Consider the following 18201-nt stretch of genomic DNA (forward strand, 5'->3'; position numbering starts at 1 on the left):
TCGGGTATCTTGAGTCATCGGCGGATGGGCGGCCCTAAAGGCACCGAGCCTGACATGGAAAGATCTCGCAAAAGTCTTGGGTCGGCCTGAATCGGAAAACATCGTCCCAGGGAGGGCGGGCGGAAGGGGAGGCTATGCCCTTGTTCGGTACGTTGATTTTGTGGGGTGAATGCACGTTTTGTTGGTGGGAGCTAGCAAAAAAAACTAGATTGCTTTGGGGGTTCTCGAGTATTTGACAAGGGTGTTTCCCATTTAAACGAGACTGACGACGATAGCTGGGTACTGAGGTGCGAGCCTAACAAGCCAACACCTCTCGTCTGGAGGTACGGGTGCCGCATCCTAATCAGTAACTAATCAGTAACCGACTATGGAATCCTCCCACATTTCACTCACAAATCGCATTGATGCTCCCCCGCTTCGATGGAACCACACTTGAGCCACGCATGAATAGAGGGGATAAAATAATTCAAGATCAAGACATCAAATGAGAGCACTCGGACAGAGTGTGACGTTAGAGCACAAGTAACTCATCGACAGATCCTCAGCTTCTCAGAACGGGATGGCTGATACAAGCATTGGACTTACCCAAACAAACCTTCATGATCCTCAATTGATCATAGGCATCGGGCGAGGCTGTTCATGCCGCAATGGACAGAACCAGTCAAATGAATGCTGATTGCCCTCATGCCATAATCCGGTATGTATGCGTGATCATATATGTACGTCCTCGGTCGGAGTTCCCCTGCAAGAGTTGGAATGATTGAGGGCTAGATCACTCATGTATGGAAAGAACATGTAGGGTAAATAATCAAGCACGAAATTGAGCGGTCGCTAGAAATGATCGGCGTGCCAGCAACCACCGTCGAATTCCAGAACGGTAACATTCTCCTATGGTTATGGAAGCATGCTGACCCTGGTCGAGGACCTGTATTGCCAGCCAACAGACGGCAAACCTCGAGGCGCAACTGATCGGCCCTGGAAATCCGCTGCGGAAAAGATTCTCGCCGGCTGAATTGAGTAACACCAAGATGCTGGTGCAAAGCAAGAAGGCACAAGGGAGAGGATGCAGGGAACAGACCCAAACGAGGAACATCAAGCCACAACGACTGAATCGAAGTGTTTTGTGGCAGCACATGGAATTGTCGCAAGTCCGTGCAAGGGCAGCATGCAAGGCAGGGTCGCTGGCGAAGGGTGAGAGGCAGATAAGATTCTACGTTTGATGGACATGACAGGATAGCGCAAGGATGACCGCTGAGGAGAGGCTCCTCGTTGGATACACGCTCTACCTAGGCAAAAAATGCGCCAACGGGGAATGAAACCCACGGAGAGAAGACGGAGAATTGACGACTACGCCGAGGTCTCTCCTCGGAAACGAAATAATTATAAATTAGACGTTCACTCTCATTTTTTAGTTTCTAACGGTCAAGAATGATCGGGCATAGTATGAAACCCGTCAAAAACGATGAATGGAAGAGGAGAAAGGCAAGTGCGGAGGTAGAGCAACTCTATGGTGGCGAGAGTGAGCAAGGAGAATTCCGAAAATGGAATAAGGAGTCGATAACAATTCATTCGAACAGGCCCATTTGCGTCGAACTTGAAGTCTGTATTAGAATTACCATCCAATTCTGGTCCTCGCCCGTATAAATACCATGCTCTCCATTCCACCTTGTCCCGTCTCACCACGCTGCCCAATAGCGTCCTCCTGGCCTCCCCGCTCAGCACGTTCCACCCGAACACTACCTTTCGAACAGTCCACACGTTCTCTGAGCTCCCGTTGCGGCGATTCCACCTTTTCCCGCCGCACAAAACGCCTGCGGAGTTTAGTGGACTTGTTTCACTCCTCATAGCCAATGCCTCGCTTCCCCAACGACCTCGTCCTCGATATCTTGGACGCGCTTATCGAACCGGGCTCTGACCTTCTGACACCACACCAGTCTTCCCTCGATGCTCTACGGAATTGTTCTTTGGTCTGTCGCGAATGGACTCTCCCTGCTCAAAAACGTCTCGTAAGTGCTTCTGAAATCCTCTTTTGGGGCTGCCGCCAGCCCAGACCTGAACTGAGCACATTCCAGTTCCGAACGATTGCTCTTGATCATCCCTCAAGAAATATACTTGCTCGATTCCGCTCCCTCCATGCTGCCATCGCCACTCCTATATCCAAGTCTCACATTCTTGCAAATTCCATTCGCTCCGTTACCATGCTTGAGTGTCCAACCTTTATGGATCCGTCGCGGCATCCACTGCTTCGCATTAACCCAATTGAGTTTGCCCAGTTCCTTGTGACGTGCCCTAACATCGAACGCGTCCGAGTCAAGTCTGGACTCCTGCAATTCAATGCCGAGTCCTTGGGGATCCTGAGAAGTGCGATGGGTAGTGATACAGACGGTCGTTTTGGAAATCGGATCACTGAACTGTGTGTGCAGGAGGAGCGATCCTGGCATCGACAGGCGGTCCAAAGTCTCTTCACAGAGGGTATCTTTGCAAATGTGTCACGTTTTTCGTGGGTGATTTTCGAGAATGAAACGACGCTTTACACGGAAACGCTCCCCTCTCGCGACGGGCCGATCAACGCACATTCATCGGGCGATGTACGCACACCCTGGATCATGCCAAACAAACTCACAAGCCTCGCGCTTGACGTACGCCAGAGATCTCCTTTCCTTGGCTTCCTTTGCGCGCTACTTCACTCTTCTGTTAAAAGTATTCATGAACTCAAGTTGTCGACCGTTCCGCATTCCGCAATCGTCCACGCGGAGACGAACCCTAATCCATGGACCACTCGGTCCCAAACTGTCAACATATCTTCATTCAAGGACGTATTGCGTCTTATTGGGCCTAATCTTCGCTCGCTTTCATTGGGTTCCCAGTCGGGCCTCGACGTTAGCAATTTAGACGCCTATCAAGCTCAAACTTCTAATGAATCACCCTCGCCCCCAAACCCGCAAACTCCAACTTATTTGTTCGACCCAATAGCGCTTTCATCGCTCACCCCAAACTTACAGGCACTTGAATTTACTTCTTGCCCCCTCACACACTATCTTCTTTCGCTTTCCACCCCTTCCTTCTCTCCGTGCTACGCTTCCCGTCTCCCACATACGCTCAAAACGCTCTCACTCTGCTCCCCCAAGGGGAGTCAACTGCCGTCGATGTTCGCGATATCCCTTGATATCCTTTCTACCGTGATCGAATCTCAGTCTGCACTTGATGTTGTTGCGCTCGAACAGGTTGTGCTTCGTGCTCCGAGCACGACGCTTGAGAAGGACGACGTAAAGGAAAATTTGAACATGTTAGAAGGTATATGCGCCGCGAGGAGGGTTCGGGTTCTTGTCGAGGCTGAATGACTGTCGAGCGATGATCCGACGTTCGCTCTCTTGCTAGATGAAGTTTTCTCTCATCGTGGTAAAGCATAGCTGGCGTGTCGATCGTTTGTTGATAGCCACTTTTTTTTTGCTGTGAACTTATCTCATTCGTGTCTCCATTGGGCGCTAGGGGCTGATGTGTAGAATATCGTGTTTCGGCCGTTGGGTTCTGGCTGCGTGCACTTTATGAGTGGCGCCAGGACTGCTTTCATGTTTGAAAGCTTCGGGGTATTTGGGTGGCTACTACTCTCAGTTCAAAAAGATACTTTCGTACCATTTGATTTGTTCCTGACATTTTTTTCTGTTCGATTCTTGTATCATCATGTGCATTGTCATCGTCATCGTCATCGTCATCATCACCATCATCACCATCACCATCTTGTTATCCAATATGTATCCTGTATCCTACATAATGCATTCCCTTGTTCTGTTTAGGTTTTTCGTTGATTCTTGGTGGCCAGGAAAATTGGTGTTCTCCCAGGGACTGGCTGTACGTAGCACATGACCGTAATACTTACTGTCCTTTATCGCAGGTTGAGATCGACCATTCACACGATTGACCCATGTAGCTGGCAATCCCTAGTTGCTATTCCCGACTGGTGACTTCCTCCACGTGTGCAATGATCTAGGAGGATGATTAAATATCGGTAACTGGGAGAGCGAAAGCAACGTTTGTCCGCTTATAGCTTCTACTAACTGGGGCCCCAGATGACTATAGTGGATACCTAGTAGGATCCTGCCTAGCCTCAGATCGGAACAACAGCTGCCAAGCTCATATACCTTGAAGATCAATAAAGGGACACATCACTCTTCTGCGTCCCCTACGATGAACAGAAGTGGCGCTTGCGCTGGTTACAGTGATACGTACCCTCGGGATTGCCCAACTTCCAAAATGCAATTCTCGATTCACCCTCCCAGCACAACGGAGGCAACATTCGGCGGTTTTCCACGGTGTGCGCCTAATTGGTCTTTCGTCTACTCGCACACAGTAAGTATTAAGTAGAGATGGGCATGAACATGCCGGTTCATGAACCGGTTCATGAACGTTCATAGACTATGGTTCATGAACCTGCAGGTCATGAACTTTCCCACGAACGGCCGTTCACGTGAACTGGTTCATAAACTTCAATACATCAATAGATTTTCTATTAGCCCAGCCACCGCAGACCGCCGTTTAGCCACTACTTCAATTATAATTCCTTCTGCTTCGCCTCTTCAGAGTTCAGACACATGTTAGACACCCCTCTGATAATAGACTGGTCAACAGATGTGGATGTGACACAGACAGGGAAGGTTATGGATGTCCAGGCTATGCAGTTGGGCTGGAGCGATGCAAATGTTGCAGGTGTGTGTCGATGTCGTCCTTATCGCATTTGCTCGGTTAAACTATCTTCAGAGCATACAACAGACACCGGTGGAGTGAATACTATGCTCACTTCAATCAAACACTCTCGCGGGTTCCAGCCAAAGGCACGGAACCAGCTCATTTGTCGTCTCATGTTTCATGTTTGCAAGTCAAGTCATCCTGGTTGCTGCCATGTGCAGAACATGCCCACAGATAAGCTCAAACAGAAGACTATGAAATGTAATGTGGCTCATCTTGGTGTCATCTCATCCCTGAAAACTCTACTGCGGCAAAATTTGACCGACACTACCCATCGCATGCTTGTTGCCCCGAATGCATGCATGTCCAGTTTATCTTTCGAGCCAGTGCTGATTTGGTCTACTCATATACTGTTATGGCAACCTCGACAGTGAAGATGACGATGATACGGATGATGAGCTAGACTGGTACCCCAACTCGGGGTTAAGGCTAAAACCTTAAAGAGCGAGGCTTGAGCCAATCAGAGAGCGAGAAACGGTGGACCCGCGCTATTAGGTAACCTAATATAATGTTCATGAACGGATTGTGAACGGTTCACAAACGGTTCGTGTGACCCTCCTTGGACCCTGAAAGTTCATGAACTTTGGTTCACGCGGTTCACGTGAAGTTCATGCCCAACTCTAGTATTAAGTAAACCCACGCATGTGCTAATTCGTCAACGCAGTTGTGATTGGATGATACTTGTACAATCGGAAGGCCGTGTCATGTCAATCGGTATGAAAGTGCATAGAGAACTCGCAGCGTCCGAGTGATCCTCAATGCGCCCAGCTCAGGACTCTGCGCAAATGGTAACCGCGCAATCTTCGGTGTCGAAGCGTTGCACCTGAGCAGAGTAGCCAATGCACAAGTATATCATCGTCTCGACGCCTTTGTATCAAAGAGAAGCCGCGCCAGGCAGCGGCACTTGTGCCAAACGTTAAGGAAGTTTTCTCGGCTAAAAGTTGACGCGTGCGTGACGCTAATCAGTCGGGATCTGCGGTAGCGGGCGCGGCCGATCAAGGATAACGCGGCAGCACGGCGGTTTACGCAGGCCAACGGTGTTGAGCCTTACAAAGAAATTCAGACGAAACGGGAGGAATAAACAAATAAAAAAAATAACGCCGAGGACAAACAAAAGGTTCATTACCAAAAACAAGGAACGCAGGTTATGAGCTAAGGAGTAATCCACCAGTCAACTAACACAAGCGCGAGCACGATCGATGAGTGGATGGCCAAAGCTAATCAAGTCATTCAAGAGGATATTACCCCGAGTTGCGCCAATTGTTTAGCCCGTGTGCCTGATCTTGTGACCAAAGATTCTCGATTCGGCTGTGTCCGGCATGCCTCGAGACTTCCAATCCATGTTTGCTGGGACAGGTGAACTATGGCTGAGACGCCTAGAGAGAGCAAATAGGCTAACAAATGGGGAAATACTTCTTCACAGTGGTGGTTGGGCTTTTGGCAATTGCACTTGGTTATCACCTCGGTTTCCGAGTCGCGCTGATCAGGTCCTCCCCTGTCGGCAGCGGTCCACCCACTACTCCTAAGGGCGCAAAAAAGACACGCTTTGCTGAGATGGATACGCAGGAATCGGGCTCCGAGGATGAGGAACCTTTGGAAGGGTTATCTTCTGTCAAAGCTGGAATTTTTGAAGAATGCAAACTGGTACGCAATACATTTCGTGCTTCTGCGTCATGTGGATGTGACACGTTGGGATAACTTATTGTGTGTTTTTATAGGTTTTAGTGGTGCGAACGGACCTGGGGATGACAAGGGGAAAGATTGCAGCACAATGCGGGTTAGCATCATCTGCCTCTATTTCGATAGTGTCTGATTGACCTGTGATCTTTCTGCCTTTCAACCACGGCTGATTCGCCATTTCGCAACCGCACACATATCAGCCATGCAACTTTAGCGTGTTACAAAACCCTGTTGAAGTCAAATCCGGCGGTACGTCAATACTTCATATTTGCTCACCGAAGGAAGGCGGCTGATCTTCGCCGCTCACTGGTCATGGGCCACATTTCACTCTACTTGTTTGTCGACTGTGATACTGATTTCTTCCAGCTTCTTGAGCACTGGGAACGTACGGGACAAGCAAAAATCGCGCTACGGTGTGATTCAGAGGAGGAACTTCTTTTGTTGCAGGCAACAGCTCAGAGTTTGAACATCTGTGCCAACTCAATTCAGGATGCGTATGTTACTATCTCAACCTCACGTTGATGGCTTGACCTAAATGCTATCACCATACATATCTAATACTCCAGGGGTCGGACGCAGATCGCGGCGGGTTCCACAACAGTACTTGGAATTGGACCAGGTAAGCCACTTTGTCCACCTCGGCACCATGGATGAATGTTTATCCGCTTTCAGCACCGGTGAAGCTGATTAATCAGGTCACCGGGCATCTAAAATTGCTATAATATAGACTGTATGACTGCTCATTGCCGAACGATTATTTCTCGACCCAATCCTGCATGGGTATCCATGACTATTCGTTCTGGACCTGGAAGTACATTAAGGATAGCCTGAAGGCTCTCTATACGTAACTGGGGAGATGATTGCTCGGCCACTCCTAACATTCGCGCTGACCCCTTTACTGCACATGCCTATTCATCCGACCCGACAGTGGCCGTGTGGAGAACGTGGCTTGATAATGGGCAAGTTTCTCCATGCTTGCCTTATTGTTTTTTGTGATGTCAGATTAGTGGCGTCAGACGTGTGCATGCCAGAACCTTATATATGGCACCCTTCAGCGGCACAAGGTCCAGCAAGACAACTCATGACATCCGAAGGATGTCACACCACAGGCGAAGAGATCTTCAAGATGTGCTCAATGGCAAACATGGTGAGTTGCCTTGCTAGGGCTCGAGATGAGATTCGTCTAACTCTTAGTTGTAATTACTGGTGTTGCTCCAGGGTCTGGGTACGTGGATCGAGGCTTGAATGCTTGATTTCCATTTAGATGAGATGGTCAAGGTCATCCAGCAAGAAACGCCTTCTGCAAATATTCGAACTGCAGTTCTGGATCTGGGATCTTTTGGGTATCCTAAATCACCCAACCAGTCCATGGATCTTCGAGCAGCTTCGTCCCCTTCGTCCCCTTCCTGAGTAGTCAACCTCTCCAGCGAAATTCATAAACTCGCATCCAAATTATGCCTAGATTTTGTCGAGCGTCCCGAAGAGTTTTCACGTTGGGATGACCATGGGCATGCGAAAGTAGCGAAATTCTTGCACACACGGGAATTCACAAAGATGATGGGATTTTGGTATCCTCCCTCCGTCCTGGATGAATCATTCAAAATCGGAGATTCTTCTGGACGTCGCTACAGAGGATGGGTTGAGTAAGTATCCAGACTTTTGGAACACCCTGACTGAAGTGAGTAGGACTCGAAGTTGGCAGTTAAACCAATAACTTTGGATTCGTGCATAGGGCCATCACTGCAGCATCCCTCCATTGCAGAACACAGTAGGGAGATTGGCAAGCTGTGCCCTGGGAAAAACCGTCTCCTTTCATGAGTGAGGTAGGTTCCAAGTGCTCCTGTCTTCTACATCGGTATGGATCTTGCAATATTATAGAAGAATGGAAGCACCTTGTGGAAGTTGGCGAAAAGCCCTAAGAATTATACATGTATTTATTCCAGCATGGTCCAGTCAATGCCACTCAATCACGCAGCATACTCAAGGATGCGGATAGGTTCAATTGGAGCGTAGGACCCTAGCTTGATGACAAGTATAGGTGATTTTCTTAAAAGAGCGGGATTTAAGCTCGGTTAGTCATAATGCATGAAGAACCACATGCGAAATCCCCAGACTCCCTCACTTTCCTTCACTCCATTGGCCGAGCTCGCGAGGCTTTTGTTTCCTGAGGGGGTTTTTACCATGGGAATCCATATGGCTGGGGACAGTCAGTAAATTTGTATTGAAATAAGAATTATTGTTGTTTAGGTGCTGCAAGCTCAACCATCCAGTTTGAGGGGAACCCTCATAACAGAAGTGGCCTGGTTTTCGTGTATTTAGTCCAAAGACAGCCTGAAGCAGGGTTGTCCATTTTCCAGCCTGTGCAGTGTTAGAAGTTGCAGCCCAATGCCACTGGTGGTCAAGGGAGTCACCCGGGCCGGACATTCACGCTTTGGGAAGGGGAGGGGCGCTTTGAGGCACAAACGGCGGCAACCTCTTTGACTCTTTGTCTTTGCGCTTTTGTTTTCAACTTGTTGTTTACCACTCATGTTTCACCTCAGTGGTGTAGAATCATTACAAGATGTATATAAGGACCGGACTTGCGCTAGCAGCTGATACCTCACTAATTGAGGTATCGCGCTGCGCAGGCAAGTCCGTCCATGTTAGAACGGGCGGATTCAGACAACTCCGGAGTGGAATCGGAGACTTAGCGTGGAGGGACCTTGGCCTCAGCGACTCAAGTGGAGCGCTGTGCCATTGCTGTTTGTCCATTTGGTCCTTAATTTCACAGTAGGCGAGCAGGAAGTCTCTAGGGGGCATTTCAGGTGGATTTCAGACTGAGCCTGCTACGAGTATGTACAAGCACCGATATATAATGGAGGGGGCAAAAGCACAAGGAAACAAAGGGGAACCGAATCGGAATGAAGGCATCCGAACGGGAACAAAGGGATCCAAAGGTCATAAGGCAGAACCTGTGATACGTCTGAAAGGAGGTAAGGAGGGCGAGGCCCAGAGGGGCAGGAGGATGAGGGGAAGTGGGGATGATGACTAACTGGCTAAAATGGGAAGAAGCAGCAGTCCAAATAGGGATGAGGGGGAAACGCGAGAAATACATTACAAGCGGCGAAAGTGCCAAAGATGATCCGCGAAGCTCGGAGGTTGCGGAGCTTACGGAGGCGGGGTTGAAAGTCCGAGGAATATTGGCAATGGTGTTTACGTAGTATGAGATCACCAATGCAATGGACTAAGACCAAGGTGGAGTCAAAGTCCGAGGTAGGAACTATGACGGAGGCTTGGAGCAAAGGTACGAGCGGTGCCCGAGTACAAAGTACAGGTCAGCGGTGGGAGGTCGGTGGAAGAGGACCAGAGGGAAGAGAGGGGAAGGAAGAGAGGAGAGGTGTCAGGTCTGAAGGTGGGTATCAGAGCGGACGGGAGAAGAGTAGGAGGATGATGGAAGGGTGGAGGTGTTGTGAGGAGGGAGCGGAGGAGTATGAGGAGTAGGAGGAGGGTGGCGAGAGGGGTGGTGTTCGGTCTGAGGTGGTTATCGGAACGGACAGCGGTAGGGTAGGATTCCGGAGGTGGGGAAGGAGGAGGTCCAGAAGTTGGGGCGGGATCGGGTATGCACGGATATGACAGTCCATCACTACTCATACCTAACTAATTGAGGTATCACGCTGTGCAGTTATCACATGCAGTGACAACAAATTACTTGGCAATCTACACACTTGTCAGGGCACAACCCAAGTCACATGTACCTGGTTGTATATTGTCGGAAATTCCCGCTACTCCGTAGTGGGTCCTATGTTTTTTTCTCCCCAACTCAATTGTCCTATGCACTGGGTCCTGTATGACCCCAAACCCAAGGTCCATTATCTGACCCATACAGTTCTATTCCCTCGGGTCCTCACTCCCTCCCAACCTAGGGTCCACTCCTTATGTAACATCATTGTTCTCGCCGTTGACTTCTTCTCTCAAGCTCACTGACCAATCATATCTCCTGAAAAAGCTCATGTTCACTCCCAATACAAGTGTGTTGTGGATACATTCCCAGCTACTTCACTTCTCACTGATGTACCCAGGGTTGTGGCCCTATTCTTTCCTTTCTTCCACTTTCCATCTCTCCTCTTGCATGATCTCCAACTATGCATGCCTACATGGATCACTCTGCATGATACGACATATTGTGAATGCTGACTGCTACGGATCTGCTCTCCTGGGTTGTGTGCAAGAACATGAACATTTACCCACTATTGATGTCCATCTCCTTCAACTCCACCACTGCGGCCCTGAGAGCCTTCACAACATACAACTCCTTCTGCATCGCTTTCAGCAACATATCCTGATCCCTTGTCCATTCTCCGGCATCTGGACAGAATGAATTGGAACGACTCACTAGCCCTTTGTCATTTTCACCGTGTACCCGGCATGTCCTCTGCACAACGTTGTAACGGGTCTATCGCCTAGACTTGAGACAGAGAGAAGGGGGAGGGTGGTAGTGTGCGCAGGTGTGGTTCATTGGGCTGGGTTTTGGTCTGTGGGTGCTACTGAGTCTGCAAAAACCTCAAACAAACACTCACCTACGTCTCTCTTGGACGTCAAGGCTGAGTATTATGATGTGAGGGGTCTTAGACGTGAGCAACTAGCTCAGAGGGGGCGTTAGGGTCGTGGATGGTGTCTTTGCCACTTGGATGTAACTTCTGCTTGTCCCTTCACGGGTCTATTCAGTACTAACTTGTTATGTACAAGCTATTATCTATTTTATATGAGTTGGAAATGGAATGAATGGACTGGGGGAATGTAAACGGGCCGTTAGGCAACCGTAAATGATGAATATCCAATTGGGAACAAAGAAACAATAAAAGAAATATGAATGAATGGGCAATATGTGACAACGGGTCCGAAATGGGAATTGTGAAGGTTAACTCCGCAACACTTCGCCGCAGCGCCCGCCTATCCTCCCGTCAGCAACCTCCTCGTCTCCAGCTTTCCAACGAGCCCTCATTCATCCCAATTGGTGCAGTACTTCTTGAGATGTGGCCATTGACAGGTGCTGTCAAGACCACGTGAGGCTATACACCATGCTGAGCCATCCGAATATGGGGTTGCCATTTTGGGAAGTGCTCCGGGGGTAAAGGAGGAAGGTATAGCATCACCAACGGGTAGAAAAATGGCTGGGTTGTATGTGTGGTTATGGAGATCTGGAGAGGGGGTGAAATTAGCGGCGTGGTTGGGCGTGGGAATTTGGCTTGGGGCTGTCGGGAATGATGGGGAAAATAAGGAAAAATATGGAGTGAGTGTATGGAGTGTTGGATAGTGATAGAATGAGTATCGGGAGCGTCAGCGGATATGTACTGCATGTTGGTGACCAAATTCCGCAGAATCCGACTTTTTGCGGTACACGGAGTTGTCCCCACAACAACGTCTAAATCGTGATCAATTACGTGCTCTGTTGTTCGATCACATTGTTGCCGATTCTCCTTGTGACTTTGGTCTTGAAGCTCACGCTTGGCTTCCTGTCCAACCATGCTGTCGTGCACTTGCCTTTTCTGCTGCACAACTCAATGTCCATCACTCCCAGTTTCTCTCTGCTGTTGCATCCACGGATCTCTGCAGTGCATGCCTTCATCATTTCGTTGCACAGTTTGCTTTGCCCATTGAATCTGATGCAGATCTACGGACTATTTGTCACAGCATTCTTCACCTTGCATCGCAATGTGCTCCCTCTTCTAATGTTGACGCTTACCAACAATGGCACCTCCAGTGCACAGCATGTTGGCCTGAAACACTCACGTTGGCTATGAAGAAAAAGATTCTGAATCAGTACTACCTAACTTCCTCCCAACAACTCTCCACTTTGGTTTGCGCTGTCTGTGCTGCTGCAAAACCATTGCATGAGTTCGTGCCAAATTCTATGCAGTTCAGCGCTTATGACACTGACTTGCTGGTCAGTGTATACCCCAACCATGGCCCGAACCTGTTTGCGAATACACCATCCCTGCACCACATTATGATCTGTCCTGAGGGTGTCGTTTCCGACTGCGATGGTCACTTTAGACTCCGAGTCTGTCTTGCTTGTCACCGTGCATTGAGGCGACACTGGTTACCTCCCACTGCAATGGCAAATGATCTGTACTTGGGTCCTTTCCTCATTATGTGGCTCTGTGGTTGACCATGGGGTTAGAGAGTGTCCTGACCAGCATCGGAACAAACGATGTCGATCAGGGTTGGGTGGTGTTTTGATGCTGTGGTGTTAGACACTGGTCCGGGGTCGGCACCAAGGGTTGCCATTGCAGGCCGCTATAGGCCGTGATGGCTGTGATGCCACGAACAAGGCCCAAGGGTAGGGCATTTGGCCTCAGTGACTCTAAAGGAGCGCTGTGCCCCCTAGCTGTCTCTTGGCCCTCATTTCAGACTTACTGGGGTTGCCTTGCTGGGGTCAGGGCTTAGGAGGTCATGGTCAAATTGATATTAGAGCTAAAGTACTATAATGTAGTATACAGGATATATATAGGAGGAAAGAATGAATGGAAGCGGACCCAGGCCGAAGGCCGAGGGGTCCGGAAGCAAACATGACTAAGGAGCAGGGTTGGCTGCATAGTGGCTGGCAATGACTGAGGGTCAAAACAAACAATAACAGATAAATAAAGGAAGGAGTGTAGGGCTGTGATAGCAGTGATGGTATCGTAGCGGTGCCGGACTTGGAGTTGGGCTGGAGTTGGGCATAGGAATGGCAGCGGCCCGGTGAGGGCCAAGTGGGTGGAGTAGAGGAGTTGCGCTTGGTGTGGTGCTGGAGGTGGACTCATGGTGGGGAGGTTGGTGTGGCAGCAGGGGAGTCAGTCTAGCATTGGGGAACCACAGGCAAGTGGGGAGTGAGTGGGGAGTCCTCAAGGAGGATAGGGATGAGGGTTGGGGCTCGTGCTCATGCTCGCACAGCGGGAATGGGTTTGGGTGGCATCGGGACGGGCCGGGAACAGGCTGGAATGCATGGCTGTGACACGTGGCCAGGCTCAAGTACGTTGGACAAGGGATTGTGTCATTTCTTTGTATGTTTCACTGGATGTTTCGGTTCTCAACTTGGTGCTGGCCGATGCAATACTCGCTCTGTAAAGCAATCAATATGATGGTTCACAGAAACAAAGAGATCGAGCGGTCACAACGTGCTTGTGAAAGGCAATTGAAAGATCGAGTATACTACAGTGTGAGATGCTATATTACTACTCCCACAGCGCCTTCCAAGAAACAATGAACATGTCAACACTCGGATGGAAACTATCAAGCCAATTGCTTGTCCCATGAGCTCAGAAAAAAGGGGGACTTGGGAGATACTAACTCCCATGGCCTTCGATTGATGAAGACCACAATGGATCACAGTGCCCAATATGCGTGAGATTCATTTTTGCCTGGGTGCGATGAGAATTAACTGGAGTACGAAGTGCTGCACGCTGCAGTGTAAATTACGCGGTTGTTAAATCAGAGTATGTGGTACGTTTACAGGGTAACAGCAAATCTCGGGCTTCATCTCAGCCAATACCAACGTTGAGAGAGGCATGCATGCAGGGTAAGAGTAGCAGGTTCTGCTGCTTCAGGCGGCGTTCCCCAGTTATTGGGAATTGCTATTTGAACATGTTACAACGCTGTCAGGGCAATAGCCCCAAACCCCAAGTCACATGTAACAAAGTTGTATCTAGAGAGTCACATGGTTAAGGGGCAACTTCCGTAACCACTTACACACTACTGTTTTATACACATCTTTGTATGGTTCTGGTGTGCTGAGTGACCCCTGAGACCTCACACTTTTTTAAGTGTATGAGGTGTGTTTAAGAATAAACACAACCACACAAATTTTACATTGAACTTTACATACATTGACTCAATAGCACTAATGGTGCCAAAACATGCCTGCAAGGGCAAGGTTGCATCTGCAGTGACAACAAAGAATGAGCAGTTCATAGAAACTGCAATCTCCCATTATGGGAGATTTGCAAAAGCAGCTGTCATCAGTGTCAGGGCCTGGCCCTCGTTCCGCGATGGGCCCAGGGGGATCCTCCTAGTTGCTGGGGTATCTAGTCCCAGTCCGAGATCTTCAAACTCACTGAGGGGGCTAGCCCCAGCCTTCACAGGAAATGAGTTGAGAAGAAGGGTAACCTTCTCAACCTCCTGTGAAGCCGCTACAAATGGGGGTCGGTGTCATATCCATACAATCCTGACCTCCGCTCCGGGCTCCCGGAACTCCGAACTCCGACTTCCGGAGCCCTACTTCCCTTCCGTCACCTTCTCCTTGCCAACTCCCAAGAGGTTATCCCACCTCTGGCTCAGACACCACCTTCAGTCCGACTCCGGAACATTCCGGGTCCGACCCCAACCTCGACACCTTCCAGACGAGTACGCAAAACCTATGCTCCCAACTCCGGACCTCCGCTCCGGTATCCCGTTCACGTCTCGTCTCCGGAACCTCCGGTCTTAGCTCCGACCTCGGACTTTGACCCCACCTCCGCTTATACCCATTGTATTGGTTAGCTCATTCCATTTAATTACCTTTGCCAATATTCCGGAGTTTAACCTCCGAGTTCGGACTTTCCGGACTTACTCCGGACCTTGCAACTATTGCATTGTCCATTTCAATTCCGCTATTCTCCCTCATTCCTATTTGGGCTGCTGCTTCCTTCCTATTCAGTCAGCTAGCCATTCCCCACTCCCAACCTCCTTCCTTCCTCCTTGGGCCTTGGCCCTTCATTCCTCCTTTGAGAAACACCATTGAGTCAAACCCTTGACCCTCGGTGTTGTTCCTCTTTCCATCTCCCTTTGTCTCCTTTCATCCTACCCTCGCTCCTTTTGATTCCGGACCCCTCCTTATATACAATGTACATAGTAACTTGTAACCTCAGTCCGAAATCGACATGAATTCCCCCAAGAGACTTTCCCTCTGCTAGATCCGAAATTAGGGACCCCTAGGACAACCAGCAATGGCACAGTGCTCCGCCTGAGTCACTGAGGCCAAGGTCCTTCCATGATAAGTCTCCGATTCCATTCCGGAGTCGTCCGAATCCGCCCATTCTAACAGTCGGGAACTATACAGTTTTTGGCTCTTTGCCGACTTTCCATAATTGGCACCCCCCCGTGGGAAGATTCTGGGTGAGCTGCTCACCCAGAAAGTTCCCACGGTCATGGCTGTGATGGTTTCTGGGCAAGTAACTCGCCCAGAATGTTCCCATGGGTCTGCATGCATGCGGGATTGTGGAACAGTGAAGGGAAAAATAGGAGAAAATGGGGGAAGGGTACCTGAGGGTGTGTGGGGTCAGGGGCTGTGCCCTGACAATCAGACAACAACAAGGATCAACATGATCCTGAAAAAGCAACCACTTCAGGGCTGGTCCCTGAGGGTTTAAAAAACTTATGTGGAGTAAGTGTGGGGCCCAATACCCCTAGAACTCCACAGTACACCACTCCTTCCCACATTGGGAAGGATCTCTCACCTCCAGATGAGGTGATCAACTTGTGTGATTGTCAGGGCACATACCCTGACTTAGCCCAGACCCGGACCCGCGTCTGGACCTGCGCGCGCTTCCTGCACCACATGCTCCATGTGCTGCATGCTCCGGTCCCCGGATCCTACCTTCATGTGACTTCCGGGTATCCCCGGAAGTTTTCGCCATATTGGGGCCACTGTGGGAAAGTGAGAAGTTAACCTTCTTCTCACTTTCTTACCCACAGTAGGCAAGTGTAGCCTACTTTCTATTTATCTATACACTTTCTTACCCACAGTAGTTGTGCCTTGAGACTAGGCTGTTACAGATTAGGCTGTGGGCTATAGAGGGAGGGGTCATGGGGACCCGGGGTCCGTCCCCTGACAGTGATGAACATATAAGTGCCGAAGAATCAGCCCAAAAAGCTGATTGGATCCAGTCACAGGAAACTCCAGGGCCCCACTATCCCCTGGAGCCTCCCTTCGCCTCCCCAAGTCAAGCCCTAAAGGCAGACAAAGGGAAACAGAGGGAAGAAACCCCCCATTGACTATCCAACAAATTACTGGACTTGCTCCAGGTCCCTGTCATATCCATCCCTGGCCATCGACTTCTGGTCCCTCCGATCCCTCCGGTCTAGCTCCGCTCCTCCCTCACTAACCTCTTCCGCAATCCTCTTAGTACCCCTTGATGGTCATCACCCCCTCATTTCAATTTATTACTTACGCCTCCCTAAGTACGGAGCCCTGAAGACTTCCGGACAGCTCCGACGTCCGCTAGCACACTCCCGCCTCCGCTGGGCAATACACTCGCCTGCCCTGCAGAGCCCACCTTCGGGCCTATCCCTCCTTTCCATTTCTGGGTTATCGCCTGCCTTTCCGCTAACCCTGCAACCCGACTTGTCGGTAATATTCAGTCAGCTAATGTTTAAACCCCGTTAGCTCCGCTCCATTCGGCTCCGCCAATTGCGGACCCGTCTTCGCTGTAACCATATATATATCCCACTTGTACATAGTGTCATATCCATTCCCGGCCATCGACTTCCGGGCTCTCCGACCCTTCCGTTCTAACTCCGCTTCCCCCTCACCAACCTCGGAGCCCCCGTATTCCGCAAACCTCCCGGTACCCCTCGATGGTCACCACCCCCTCATTTCAATTTATTACCTACGCCTCCCTAAGTACGGAGCCCCGAAGACTTCCGGACAGCTCCGACGTCCGCTAGCGCACTCCCGCCTCCGCTGGGCAATACACTTGCCTGCCCTGCAGAGTCCACCTTCGGGCTTATCCCTCCTTTCCGTTTCTGGGTTAACGCCTGCCTTTCCGCTAACCCCGCGAACCGACTCGTCGGTAATATTCAGTCGGCTAATGTCTTAACCCCGTTAGCTCCGCTCCGTCTGGCTCCGCCAATTGCGGAACTGTCTCCGCTGTAACCATATATATACACTACTTGTACATAGGTTACGCCCCAGCAGATAAATCAACTAGAGTTACCCCCACTAGGTTCTAAGCGCCAGTCAGTAAGTTAGGGCACGGACGTGTCACTAGGCACAGCGCTCCTGGCAGAAGTCGCTGAGGCCAAAGCCCTCCGTTACGGAGACATTCTTTCATCTTAAATCTGGTCTCTGACAGTATTTATCTGCTCCCTGACTAGTACACATCTTGTATGGCACCAAAAGTCCTTCGCACTCATTCGCAACTACGCACATTAGTCCCCAACTCCGCTTCACCTTCCCCAGAACCCTCTCAGCCTGGTCCTAGTCGATTGGCGAGAAACCCAGTTGAGTTTCGAAGCTTTTCTAACCTTGAAACCCCTCTCCCATCGACTCCGATCATGCGCCCCGCTAGGAATCGATCACCAGTCGCAGACTCCGACTTCGGAGACACCACGGAACAACCCATAGATCCCGCCCACTTCTTTGGACTCGGTTCCGAGGTCCCCGACTTCGTCGACCCTCCTCCTGCTGATCCTCCCATCCCCACTGTCCCGACCACTGACGATGCCGAACCCACCTCCAACGTGGCCATTACACAATTGGCCCAAGCCATTGCCAGTCTGGCTCGTCACACCGGACGACGACGACGACGACCATCTTCTGCTCTCCGGACCAAGGTCCGCGAACCCGAACAGTTTGACGGGAAGGATCCCCGAGAACTCCGAGTATTCTTGGTCCAATGCGAGCTCAACTTCCAGGACCGTCCCCTCGCTTTCGCTAGTGACCGCGCTAAAGTCATATTTGCACAGTCCTACCTCAAGGGAATGGCCCTCGATTGGTTTGAGCCGGACCTGTTATTCGACCAGAATTCCACGCTTCGTCCACGATGGATGAACGACTATCAA

At 50.2% G+C, this 18201-nt stretch overlaps 6 protein-coding genes across 6 annotated transcripts; 5 read left to right on the forward strand and 1 right to left on the reverse strand.

Annotated features, from left to right (window-relative positions):
• On the reverse strand, window positions 1–704 carry EI90DRAFT_1510579 (uncharacterized protein). The gene is made up of 3 exons (XM_039051855.1): window positions 586–704; window positions 394–526; window positions 1–339 (listed from the first exon to the last, which is right to left on the reverse strand). Exons 1-3 carry the CDS (start codon window positions 599–601, stop codon window positions 192–194), a joined length of 297 nt encoding a protein of 98 aa, XP_038914385.1. The 5' UTR covers window positions 602–704; the 3' UTR covers window positions 1–191.
• Window positions 705–1577: 873 nt separating this feature from the next.
• EI90DRAFT_3290431 (uncharacterized protein) lies at window positions 1578–3962 on the forward strand (the record flags this gene model as incomplete). The annotated part of the gene is made up of 4 exons (XM_039067220.1): window positions 1578–2006; window positions 2046–3294; window positions 3795–3849; window positions 3893–3962. The coding sequence occupies exons 1-4, from the start codon at window positions 1851–1853 to the stop codon at window positions 3960–3962; spliced, it is 1530 nt and encodes a 509-aa protein (XP_038914386.1). The 5' UTR covers window positions 1578–1850.
• A 223-nt stretch (window positions 3963–4185) lies between these two features.
• On the forward strand, window positions 4186–5824 carry EI90DRAFT_3017526 (uncharacterized protein; the record flags this gene model as incomplete). The annotated part of the gene is made up of 6 exons (XM_039057113.1): window positions 4186–4347; window positions 4512–4704; window positions 4756–4873; window positions 5115–5165; window positions 5485–5590; window positions 5726–5824. The coding sequence occupies 6 exons, from the start codon at window positions 4186–4188 to the stop codon at window positions 5822–5824; spliced, it is 729 nt and encodes a 242-aa protein (XP_038914387.1).
• Window positions 5825–6297: 473 nt separating this feature from the next.
• On the forward strand, window positions 6298–7145 carry EI90DRAFT_2925133 (peptidyl-tRNA hydrolase; the record flags this gene model as incomplete). The annotated part of the gene is made up of 6 exons (XM_039054885.1): window positions 6298–6387; window positions 6462–6520; window positions 6624–6672; window positions 6790–6917; window positions 6990–7042; window positions 7096–7145. 6 exons carry the CDS (start codon window positions 6298–6300, stop codon window positions 7143–7145), a joined length of 429 nt encoding a protein of 142 aa, XP_038914388.1.
• A 52-nt stretch (window positions 7146–7197) lies between these two features.
• Window positions 7198–7840, forward strand: EI90DRAFT_1509937 (uncharacterized protein). The gene is made up of 3 exons (XM_039051854.1): window positions 7198–7382; window positions 7431–7570; window positions 7642–7840. Exons 1-3 carry the CDS (start codon window positions 7280–7282, stop codon window positions 7666–7668), a joined length of 270 nt encoding a protein of 89 aa, XP_038914389.1. The 5' UTR covers window positions 7198–7279; the 3' UTR covers window positions 7669–7840.
• Window positions 7841–12373: 4533 nt separating this feature from the next.
• EI90DRAFT_3064142 (uncharacterized protein) lies at window positions 12374–12592 on the forward strand. Its single transcript, XM_039060779.1, has one exon. It carries the CDS (start codon window positions 12410–12412, stop codon window positions 12569–12571), a length of 162 nt encoding a protein of 53 aa, XP_038914390.1. The 5' UTR covers window positions 12374–12409; the 3' UTR covers window positions 12572–12592.
• The last annotated feature ends 5609 nt before the right edge of the window (window positions 12593–18201 follow it).

Source organism: Cantharellus anzutake (genome assembly GCF_015039405.1).
Source record: "Cantharellus anzutake strain C23 chromosome Unknown EI90scaffold_34, whole genome shotgun sequence".
Classification (NCBI taxonomy): domain Eukaryota; kingdom Fungi; phylum Basidiomycota; class Agaricomycetes; order Cantharellales; family Hydnaceae; genus Cantharellus; species Cantharellus anzutake.

Bases quoted from the DNA above. Each gene is read 5' to 3' on its own strand.
- EI90DRAFT_1510579 (XM_039051855.1), bottom strand. The intron at 340-393 runs GTGAGTGAAATG...GTTACTGATTAG, and splicing joins GGGGAGCATCAATGCGATTT to GATGCGGCACCCGTACCTCC.
- EI90DRAFT_1509937 (XM_039051854.1), top strand. From the start codon at position 7,280: ATGATTGCTCGGCCACTCCTAACATTCGCGCTGACCCCTTTACTGCAC. The intron at 7,383-7,430 runs GCAAGTTTCTCC...ATGTCAGATTAG, and splicing joins AGAACGTGGCTTGATAATGG to TGGCGTCAGACGTGTGCATG. The intron at 7,571-7,641 runs GTGAGTTGCCTT...GTGTTGCTCCAG, and splicing joins TGTGCTCAATGGCAAACATG to GGTCTGGGTACGTGGATCGA.
- EI90DRAFT_3064142 (XM_039060779.1), top strand. From the start codon at position 12,410: ATGATCTGTCCTGAGGGTGTCGTTTCCGACTGCGATGGTCACTTTAGA.